The 11,478-nt window shown below is 51.1% G+C and overlaps 1 protein-coding gene across 1 annotated transcript in view; it reads right to left on the bottom strand.

The window, feature by feature from the left end:
- Positions 1-6: 6 nt before the first annotated feature.
- Positions 7-11,478, bottom strand: part of DLG3 (discs large MAGUK scaffold protein 3) — a 52,574-nt gene continuing 41,102 nt past the window's right edge. The window contains 9 exon segments of the mRNA XM_040630762.1: positions 7-1,097; positions 2,378-2,469; positions 3,283-3,392; positions 3,794-3,966; positions 4,549-4,650; positions 5,280-5,330; positions 6,645-6,686; positions 8,419-8,464; positions 11,252-11,327. Coding sequence (XP_040486696.1) covers positions 991-1,097; positions 2,378-2,469; positions 3,283-3,392; positions 3,794-3,966; positions 4,549-4,650; positions 5,280-5,330; positions 6,645-6,686; positions 8,419-8,464; positions 11,252-11,327 — 799 coding nt within the window. The 3' untranslated portion in view covers positions 7-990.

Genomic DNA, 11,478 nt, shown 5'->3' with positions numbered 1-11,478 from the left:
GTTTTGGTTTAACAGCAGCTTAAAAATGAACAAAAAGGAAACCTCTCATGCAGACACATCAGGTGGCAGAAAACAATAGGCAATGTAATCCGGAGCACTGCTAGCCATTCTCTCGCTTTCCGCACACGGGACCGACTGCGCCTCCCGGGCAGCAGCTGCTTTGAGGTCACGTCTCCAGCCCTCGTGCCCCCAGAGAAAAGGCCCGCTCGCTGACCCTGTCCTAGAGAAAACGTCAGCTTTCAAGAGAATGACCAAACGCGAGTGCCCTTGGTACAGCACTTACTACCACTTTCGATCCCTCCCCAACCAGTTGGGATATAAGATGCCATCTGATTGGAATATGAAAATTAAAGCATTTCTCTAATAACACAGTACCGTTGATGAAGTCTCCATAGATTTTCTAGTCCAAATGTGTGTGAATATATATATATTATATGAGAGTGTATAATATATATATATAATAATTTCTATATATTTTATATAAATTACATATATATATCTATATATAAATAAGATACTTTCTGTCGCCATACGTTGCACCGTTCAGGGCTGCGTGACAGCAGCATGAGAGGCAGAAATGCCCGGGAGCATCTCGGCACGCGGCACACCGAGCTCGCGTCACACGCCGTGCAGCTGTCCAGAGCCTGGCTTTCCAGCAGTCCTCCTCTCGTCTCTTCGCTTCTGCTTGGTTCTTATGAAAACAATGACTCTGATGGATTTGCACCTGTGCTAGTGCTTGGGAAAGGTCCATGCAGGAATGGGCACAGTCACGTGATGAGTGAGATGGCATCATCCCAAAAAATAAACTAAAACAAAATGAAAATTTAAAAAAACAGAACAGGACTAGAAAACTCAATTTTTGGGACATATCTAAAAAAGGGGACAAGAACAGTAGTCATTTGTTCTCCTGGTGGGGACAGGACTGAAGAGGGAGGAGGGAAGAGGGACTTGATGTCTTCTGTTCACAAGAGAGTGCTTGGTGGGGATTCTTCAGAGTTTCTCAGGGGATGGGACCCAAATGTAGTGCCCAGACTGGTCCTCGATGATTTGTTTGATCTTGTTATAAATCTCTTCCAGTGAGTCGCCCTGTACAATGGCTAAGGTGAAGAGGAAGAGGAAAACAGAATTATGAATGTGCTCCACAGTACCCCCAACCCCGCAGTCCAGCCTGCCCCAGCCCCCCCCCACCCCCACAGCTCGGCCCTGCAGAGATGCCCGCTCAGACGCAGGCTCTGTGAGCCTAGGGCAACGAGGGAAACCGGCAGGTGCTCTAAGCCTACGGCTCAATGTCAACTTGACGAGACAGTGAGACTAAGTGGCAATGAACGAGAAAATGGACTGTTCAAAAAATGTTTATTGAGCACCCATTAGATGCCAGACCTCGCAGCTCATGTTGTTCTTGGCAGCCATGAGGCCAGCAGCTGGTCACTGTAAACAGCCTTAGTGGAAGACTTGGAAAATCCAAAGAAAGAACTAAAAGAAATGGTTTCTAGCACGCGGCAGTGCTCTTGGGGCCATCACACCTGCTCTATGTCAGAGGTCAGCCCAGAAAACGAGGACATGGATTTAACAGTAAAGGGAGCTCCGAAACCCAAGGTCTGAGAGTATGGCTACGCATCCTTTCCCTACTTCACCTGGTGGCACCGCCAGCTGGGGTTTACTCAGCACCAACCTGCACATAAATGTCACTGTGCTTTATTTTTATTTTCTTCAAATTCTAGTTACTGAACCTATAGGGTAATACTGGCTTCAGGAGAATTGAGTGATTCGTTACTTACATACAACACCCAGTGCTCATCCCAACAAGTGCCCCCCTTAACTGCCCATCCCCCATCTAGCGCACCCCCCCCGCCTCCCTGTGATTGTACTTTAAAGGTAAGCAACATGTTACTGAGAAACCGTAACAGCCTTTTAGGAACCGAACTTCTAAAATAGGTGGCCACATATACAAGCACGCGTGTGCACACACGCACACAGTGATAGACAACTTGAACACCCCACTGAGGGATCATCATCACCAACGAACATGGATTCGGCACCTAAAACACGCAAAACCGAGGACTCCACTGGGGGGAGGAGCTGGGAGGGAGAGAAGCCAAGTAACACAGGGAGCCTCCCATCTGGTAGGGACATGGAGACAAGACGAACAAAGGGAGACAAGACGAACAAAGCGATCCAAGGCAGCAGTCGGTGGTGGTGGTCGGTACTTCACACGGGCTAAACTCCTCCAGCTGGATGGAAGGAACTTAAGTAGTTTGCAAAGGTCTGACCTCCAAAGCTTCCAGAAACTCTGTGCTGGGTACCTAAGCCTTTTGGAGACACTTACAGGTGTTGGGCTGGTCCCGCGTTACCCGAGCTGGGCAGCAGGGCTTTTTACCTGTGAAGTACTCTCCAAACTCCTGCTCCAGTTTCATGGCTTTGTCATAGATCTTATTTGCTTGTTCGTATGTCTGCCGTCGGTTCATTTCCCTGCCAAAGACAGAGAAGAAAAATGGTACCAAACTGGATTTTTTTTTAAAGATTTTATTTATTTGAGAGAGAAAGCATGAGGAGGGGAGGGGCAGAGGGAGAAGCAGACACCCCGCTGAGCAGGGAGCCTGATGTAGGTCCCCATCCCAGGACTCCAGGATCATGACCTGAGCCAAAGGCAATCGCTTAACCAACTGAGCCACCCAGGCGCCCCCCAGACTGGATTTTATGTGTTTGTTTTTTTTAAGAGAGAGAGCGCATGAGCTGGGGCGGGGAGGGGAGGGCAGGGGCAGAGGGAGAGAGAATCTTTTGTTTTAAAGATTTATTTATTTATTTTGGAGAGCACACAGGCGGGGGGAGGGGCAGACGGAGACTCTCCAGCAGACTCCCCACTGAGCGAGGAGCCTGAAGTAGGGCTCGATCTCCTGACCCTGGGACCCTGGGACGATGACCTGAGCCGAAACCAAGAGTCGGATGCTCAACTGACTGAGCCACCCAGGTAGCCCCCGGATCCTATGCTTTGATTAACGTAAAGGATTGCTCCCAGGCTCCCTGAAAATCTGCTCAGCTGCCCTCCAAGAGCAGCAGTGGCCCACGGCTCAACATCTTCCCCGAACCTGCCAGGTTTAGAAGTGCAACCGCAATACAGGCGCGGGCACTCAAATCAGAAGGAGCCCTCAGGGACCAGCTGGGGTACAGACTTGCCCTGGAGCTTCCACAGGGTCTTACCCTGCCCAACAAATCAGTTTATTTCCTTGTTCCCTTCCAGGGCCCTCTCCTAGCTGGGAGTGTCCGAGACTCGCGAATACTTACATAAGTGCTTCAATGGACTTGGGCTTGATGAAGATGGCAATGGGGTAAAGTTGTGCTTGCTGCAGCCTCTTGATAGCATTGCCAGACACATCTAAGATGCAGTGCTTGCCCTGAAAAGGCAAAGACTTGTTACCAGCCCACCCAGTCCCCATCTACCCAGCCCCAAGCACTTACCCAGTGGCAACCCAAACATCTGCCTGGGGGGGAACCCAGGGCCACCCAAAGAGTTCTGGAAGATTCTACCACTAAGGCACCCAGGCCCCACCTTTTGCTCCTATTAGCCAGAGAAGGCCACATCTGCAGAGGGGTCCCTATTCATGTCGGTGACACGCTGGGGTGGGTTGCATGGAGGAGACACAGCCACCTCCATCCAGGGGCTGGGGACACGCAGAGCCGGCGTGCCTTTGGTAGGCCCCGTGCCCGGAGGAGGCAGACCCTAATGGGATGTCAGCAGGGACATTTCGGTTTTTCCTTTGAGGGTTATATTTAGCAGGGCCCTCTCTCTTCTTACCCTCTCTGCAACTGCCCGCACTGACTGGATGCTGGTCCCATACAGATTATCGTTAAATTGGCCTGCTTCGATGAACTTGTTGTCCTGAATATCCTTCTCCATCTGTTCTCGGGAGACCACAAAGTGGTAGTCTTGGCCATCCACCTCATTATCACGCCGAGGTCGAGTGGTATCTGAGGGAAGAAAGGAAATGCTCACGGACAATGACCTGCCCCAGGCCAAAAGAGATGACCTGTTTCTCTCTCACCTGGGCCCCGAGGCCACTCCAATATATTCCAGGTGAGTAGGGGGGAGAGTAGCTGGAAAGAAGTGTGTCTTGCCTACTTCTCTTGTAACTACCAGGGCTCACACACACGGAGCTATTTGCTTTAGTTTAAACTGGACCAGAAAGGTAGGGTTTCCTGGGCCAGAACCTGGCAGAAGATGCCAAATGTGGCACAGGAGCCAGTGAACCTAACCAGCTGCGCATGGGGCCGTGCCAACAGCACTTGGACCGGGCCCCCCATTACTCCAATCCTTCCTGACCATCACCACTCAAAACTTCTCTCTAGGGGAGGAAGCAGGTCAGCCTGACTAATTAGGCCTCCCAACCCCATTAGCCTTGTGGGAAAATCTGCTGCCTAATCTCTTCCAGCGTGTTAGACCCTGTTCCCAGAGAACCCTAGTACCTGGCCCCAGACCCTTTCCATAGCACATCAGAGCAATCGTTCCCAGGACACTAAGGCCTCCCTTCCAAAGTCTTCCTGGGCTCTTACGTGGCACACAGGATCCAAATTTATGCGGGAACTCCGAGATCAGGTCATCATTGACTCTGTCCTTCATTGGGCCCAGGATGATCACAGGCCTTGCATAGTGAACTGGAGAAAGAGAGCATGGAGGTTGTGAGCGAGGCCTCCCACCAGATGGCCTCTTCCACCTCCAAGTCTGCCTAGAACACCGAAGCTCTGGAGCCACCACTCAGACAGGGCTGAGTGTCCGTGGCCATTCCCTGGCTTTTAACTACAAAGACATCAGACAGCCTTTAATTTGAAAATATCTAAGTCCAAGGCAAGTCTGAAATCAGAAGCATCTCCCCTTCCAACAGATTCAGGAGAAATCTCTGCATGGGCACCAGCAGCTAAGCAAGGTTTTTTTCTGAGGAACCACTATAGGGAGGGACCGGACCAGGACCTCTCTTTTGGCAACGGTCACACCCACTGAGACTGGCCCTTGCCCTCTTTGTCAACCGGTCCTATCCTCTGGAAGGCACCCTGGCAGCAACAAAGGTATGGTGAGGGGTGCACACTGGGCTTCCTTCCCCCTTTTCTATAACACGAGGAAGACAGGAAGACGTAGAAGAGAAGGAGGTGCCCAGGGGCTGGATGTGCGACGAGCCACGCCTTCCCACCCCCCAACTGTCTTCCCTCCGCTGACATAGCCAACCACTGTGTTGGGCCCCATGACCACGAGACTAGCTTGAAGGCAAGACTCTCCGAAGGGGGCTTACTTTCTTGCCGTGTCACTGGCTCATATGACAAAATTGCATCCTCTTGTCCTTCTGCAACAAAAAAGGGGACACGTTAGCACTTTGTAATTTGCCTCCCTGTGTCCTGGTTCCCCTACAACATTCACCTCAGCCCCACCTCTGCCAGAAAACAGCCTTGTCAGGTGGTACTTGCTACCATCTGCCCTATGGGCCTGTCTGCTACCCACTGGCAAGAAAGCACAGGAAGCCCTTCACCACCCCTGGGACAGGAGTCAGGAGTCCTCTTGTTCAGCAAAATACAGCTGACCAAAGGGACATGACCCAGAAGCCATGAAGCCTCCACCAAAAACCACCTCCATTTCTCAGGAACTGCTCTTATAGGTAACAGTCAACTGTGCTCAATTACCCTCTTGCTCTGGTAAGAACCACAGGGAAGCTTCAACTGATCGAGAAATACTGCCCATGTCCCCTAATCTGCAGGCAGGGGAGTCAGGGCACTCATGCAGGCTAACTTTGCCCTTTTAAGGGTCTACTTATCCCCCCTGCGCTGGAAGAAATATCCAGATAAGTGGCTCAAGGCTGGGCTAAGGTCCCCAGTCCCCTTTAAGAGCAACGCTGAGCCCTGCACTCTCCTCATGGTAGAGCTCCATACATCCTAACAGTGATGAACTTCCCCTAAAATAGCCACCAAGCCACTTGGTTCGGGGTGCCTGGAAGTCCCCTAGGGGCTGACAGCAGGGCTGGGGAAGGCAGCAGTATTTGCATCAAGCCCCAGGATGCCTGCTCACAGGCTTCCTCTGAGCCTGAGACTCGTGGGCAGATTGTGCAAGACCTCCAGCCACAGCTCCTGAGAGGCCAGTGCTCCCAAAGTTTGTGGGGATCCAACTGTGGCTTCTCTGGCTTGGTTACGGGATCTCTGCAGGAAAACTGGGCAGTTACCAGATCGCTTAACCCAGCAAGAAGACAAAGACACCGAGCCTTAACCTGGGAGGTCCTACAGCCCTGGAAAGGCAATTCAGGACAACATCCCACAGGAGCCATTTGTCTTTTGGTCTCTAAGCAAATCTGTAAAACTGGCAGCATTTACAGCCCAGGATGCCCATGGCAGGGATTTACTCACTGGCAGCTCACCCTTTCCAGGGCCCCAGGGACGGCTTTAGGTCAGGTCCTGGCCAGAGTGCAGGCCTTATACTCTCCTTTAATTCATGGCCTAAGCCCCACCCCATCAGGACAAAATGGCCACAGCATTTCCAGGATCTCAAAGTGTACATGGCTAAACGAAGCACTAGCCTCTGAACAGAAATGGCAGCCATGCAACGCTGGAATGAGGATGGCTGGGACACATGGTGGCGCTACACGACATGGGGGAGAACGACACACACTTACTGGAACTGCTTTCGCTGTCACTGGTGTTGGATGTCACTCCCTCTGCAAGCCAACAAGAAAGAGACTCCGATTCAGAACACACCACTGAGAGGTCACACGCGGCACAAAACTCAGATCCTCCAGGAGGCAAGACACTGAGCTGCCAAGTCAGGCCGCAGGAGGCCTGCCACATCCAGGCTACCAACTGGAAGGCAGAGCTCCAGTCCTGAGCCCCCGGCCACCTCATACTTGTCCCCAGAGCCCTCTCGGTTGGCCGAGTCCCTCCCTATACACTACAAGCCTTCCATTCTTCAGCAGCATCCTCTTCATCTGAATCAAAAGAACTGACTTGGATGGTTTCCAAATCCTATCTCAAAATGCATCTCCCAAGGCTAACAACAGGAAAGGACAGGCAGTGACAGTAGCAAGGAGTCCGGGGACCAGGCTGCTCCTGAATTCCCTCCCCCAGACAGAGCCCCCGAAGTACAGAGTTGTGCAGTGCTCCAGAACTAAGAGGTTAAGCACTGGTAAGTTGAGCTGTCACCAGGGAATGAGGCTCTGACTGTTCGGTGGGACCAGCAGCCCTTCTGCCACCACTATCATCTAGCCTCCTCCTCCTCCTAGCTTGGCCTCAGTGGGGCGGGAGGATGCTCCTCCATCCACAGTAAGACAGACGCGTCAAAATACGGAGACGACAAACACAGAACACTGGGAGGCCAAGACAACCGTCCTGTCTCAGACCACTGGGACTTGCCCACGTCTGAGTGTGGGCACAGCCGCCACGCTCAAAGGAGGCACAAGGGGCAGTTTGGCCCAAACAAAGGCCAGTGCTCCCAAGACGACAGGCAAATGAAGATGAAACATGAACATAACAAATGATGGACAGAGACACTGCTCGTTTCAGCCAAGATGACACTGTTCCAGACTGCGATATGCTGTGGCCCCGTAGGAAGGACTGCATGAGCTGTCACCCAAGGCTAGTTCTTGAGCAATCCCCCCGGAAGCTCCTTTACCTTCACACCTTTATCACTTATTGAAGGAGAGTATACGCTGACAGAACCTGCCCAGCACAGCCATGTACGTGCCCCACTGTGCACAGAGGGGACGCTAAGATGCCGTCCTCTCGGTCCCTTCATTTTCCACTCTAAAATTATTTTCCAGAGAGGACAGGTCAGAGTTTTCCTGAGCTAAGGCGCTAGATACATATGTATAGATGGTCCATAAATGCCGCTGAGACCCCCCTACCAGCTCAGCCCCCTAGAGATGCTCCATGGAAAGCTAGCCCAAGGCTGTTTGCCGAGGCCCCTGGACCTGCTGGGATGTCCCAGATGCATGATGGGTAAAGGGCTTCACAGTACTCTTGCCCCTAGTTAGAGAGACCAAAACAGCTCATTCTTAAGCCCAATTCTTTGGTGCTGTGTCGTTAGGAGAAGAAGCCAACCATCGGGCACCCCTCACCTCAACAATAGGCTAGAGATGAGCTGAGTGGTCACCCCTGGAGAAGTACTTCTTGCCCACCTCATTTCTAAGGCGGGGCGCCAAGATGGCTCCCCACCCCTTCAAGGTACAAAAGGAAAACACAGACGTGAATGATAGGCTTTTATTAGGGTACCAGGGATCCAGAGCAAAAGTGTGACATTCAGAGCCACTTGTTCCTCCTCCTGCTGTGGTGTCAGAGTCCTCACAACTTTGTCCTCCCCTCACCCTTTGCCCTCACCCACGTTCCCTATACCCCCAACCCCAGCATCTCCACTCATGCCAGAAATACAGTTAGTGGTGTGTAAGTTTGACTTACTCAGGTTCTTTGCTCCATAATAATCGTCACTTAACCCAGGGAAGTCCTGATTTCACAGACAGCAAGGACAAAGAGAGAGGGGAGGAGGGGAGGGAGGGAGGGAGGGAGGGAGGGGGGAGGGAGGGAGGGAAAGAATTGGGACAAAAGAGAAAATAGAGAAAAAAGACAAGGGGAAGGAAGAATACAGAGCCAGGTGAGCATTAGTGACAGAAGTATGAAATACTATGAAGACCTATAATTATAGTGAGGTTAAGAATTTTGCTACAGAAAGAACACCCCAGATCAGATAAGATACGGGTGCTTCATACTGCCCAACTTGCTGCCAGAGGGCTTTGGAGCGGACTATCTTTCTGAGGTGGTCTACAGTCTACAGCCCCAACAGGACAGAACAGGTAGACTCTCCAAGGCTTCGAGTACCTGTTTTGGCTGAATTTGTACTTATAGAGCCCAGGTCTCTGCTCGGCCCTTGTAATCACCACTTCCCTCTGAGGGTGCACCACAGAGCAGGCAGAATTATCATCATCCCAGGGAGCCTTCACCTAATACTGACTCACTCTGTCCCGACCCTTCAGGGAAAGCTTTGTGCAGTGTCAGGTGTGGCCTTCAAAGCTGACCTGAGTTGTGCAGACCACAGGGGATGAGCTCAGCTTCTGGAGGATAAGCACTAAGTGGTTTCAACTCTCACCCAACAGGAAGCCCCCACCCCTCAGCTGGGCCACCCAACAGCGAACCCTCCCCAGGTAAGATCGAGCATGGAGGTTCTGAGGCTGATCCAGGGAACTGTGGTGACCTCCCTTCAGACCGTCTCCCACCACTCATGAGCAGAACCAACTGCAGCTCCTGCTTCTTACTGGGCTACTCAGGATTATGACCCATAACCTCCATTTGGATGAAGGCACCCTTGGATTGACTAGCTACCACTACAGACAGCAATGACCTACATAGACCATGACCATGAATCAGGCTGGCCTAGACAAAGTCAGTCTCCTGCCAGTCCCAACAGTCCAGGACCCCAAGGCCCTTCCTTAAGAGGCAGCAGAGGAGAGGCTTACAATCCACCATGAGCCATATGAGAAGTGTTTTACCAGCTTGACCTGGTGTTTAAGGTGAGGGTCAGAGCAGTTAATTTCCGAGGCATATGGTAGAATATGAATATTTCTCAGGATTACGTTGGTTCTTAAAAGTCAGCTTATGGCCTTTTCTACCATTTACTGTTGTTTAATAAATCTTTATTTAGCCCATGTTGAGTAATCCCCCTTCTACGTCATTTCCTTAAGCAGGAAGAATTTTATTTTGAAGGCTGGCTCTGTATCTGGAATGACAGTGAGTCTGTTGGAGCCATGTGGACATATGCACATGCACGTAATTCAAGAAGCAGGTCCAACTCCAGGTGTCCAGGGAAGAAAAGGCTCTTCTCTTAACACAGATGAATGAAGTTAAGGGAAAGAAAACACAGGAGGAAGAAGCCAGGAGAGCAACGCTGAGTCCCTAGACCTGGTTCTCTTGAGAAACCATTCTTCTAAACCTGACGCTGTGGCTGAGAACTGATCACTACCACAGCAGAGCTTGGCCTGGCACCCCCAATTCCAGTGCCAGGGATGCCCTGGTAGGCCAGCCTTGGAACCAGTTGGTCCTTAGAGCCTTCAACTTTCTTTCGGAGTGAGCAGCTGGATAAGAGAGACCCAACGTCTCCCTGTGCAGACCAATTTCTACACTGACTGCAAATAAGCAAATATGCACACGCACACACACACATGCACGCATGGACGGACGGACGGACAGACACACACACACACACACACACACACACACACACACGCTTTCCGCATCTTCTCATAAGGGGAGGTGCAAATGAGGAAGAGAGGGCGGGGCTGTGGACAGTCTGCTCTCTGTACCCTGCTGCTACTTACGTTCCTGTATGCTGCTCTCCTGGGCCATGTTTTCTTTGCTCTTGTAAAATGGAAACTTTCGAGAGAGGCGGAAACTCTTTTTACGTTTCGTTTTGATCGACTGTGAAAGAACATGAAGATGGAGGGGAAGGACAGAAGAAAAAAAAAACAGAACAATGGATTTTAAAGCATGCAAGAAAAACTAAAATGGAGACAATGGTGAGCTAAATAAAAGACCATTTCTCACAAATGGAGTCTATGAGATTAAATGAAAGTTGATGTAAGAGGAAAATTATGTTTACAGGAAAATGTTGTAGGGATGTTAGAGGTGTCTACTTAATCCAGACTCACAGCACTCACTGGCACTTTCTAAAGGACAAAGGTCACCGTAGCCTCCTGGACACATGCCCTAAGGTGCCACTGATACACACAGAGTCATCTACTCCGTGTTTCGCTTCCCTCTACCGCTCCAGAAGTTCTTTGGCCTGCGAAGCTCACAGAAGAAAAGGGGTGAATGACTGAGCTCTCATGCCTCATTGGTCTGAGGGGAGGTGGTCGGAGCTCTGAGGCTGGCCTTCCTCGCTGGGTAACAAGGCCAGGTTCTGTTCAGGGTCCCCACAGCTCTGACAGGGTCTGCGACCAGGGAGATACCCACAGATGGCTTCATGTACCCGGAACAAGTCAGCCTTTCCAGACAGTGCAACTCCAACACATCTTCCAGAGCCAGTAACCCAGGGGGAAGGGGGAAGGAGTACAGACTGGACACAGAGTTTCAGTGCCCGCTCTCTGCTTTCTGAAAAGCAGTCAGTGTTCTGATAGGACAGAGTCAGCCCCCTGAAAAAGAGATTCTGTTGTGCTCCCCAGTTGTCTTATCCAGCAGACAGACTCCAAGCTTCTTACTCCTCTTCACATATTGGCTGACTTCCTTGGGGATCCCCACTTACCCTGTTCGACTCAATCATCCCTGTCCTGGCATGGAACTTCACGGTTTTCAATCGAGCTCTTTCTTTCTTTTCCACCCTGTTTTGGAATCAGAAAGGAGTCGTGTTACTAACTGCCAGTGCTTGGTCTCCGCAGCCACCTTTGGCTCCCGGAGTCATAACTGTGTCTTGAGCACCAACTCTACCGAAAAGGAATGATACAACACATCCACTGCTCTCAAGCAACTCAG

The sequence above is a fragment of the Ursus maritimus genome (genome assembly GCF_017311325.1).
Source record: "Ursus maritimus isolate PB19 chromosome X unlocalized genomic scaffold, ASM1731132v1 scaffold_X1, whole genome shotgun sequence".
NCBI classification, from domain to species: domain Eukaryota; kingdom Metazoa; phylum Chordata; class Mammalia; order Carnivora; family Ursidae; genus Ursus; species Ursus maritimus.
The sequence above is the reverse complement of the archived record's forward strand: the minus strand, read 5'-3'. Positions and strand labels throughout refer to the sequence as shown.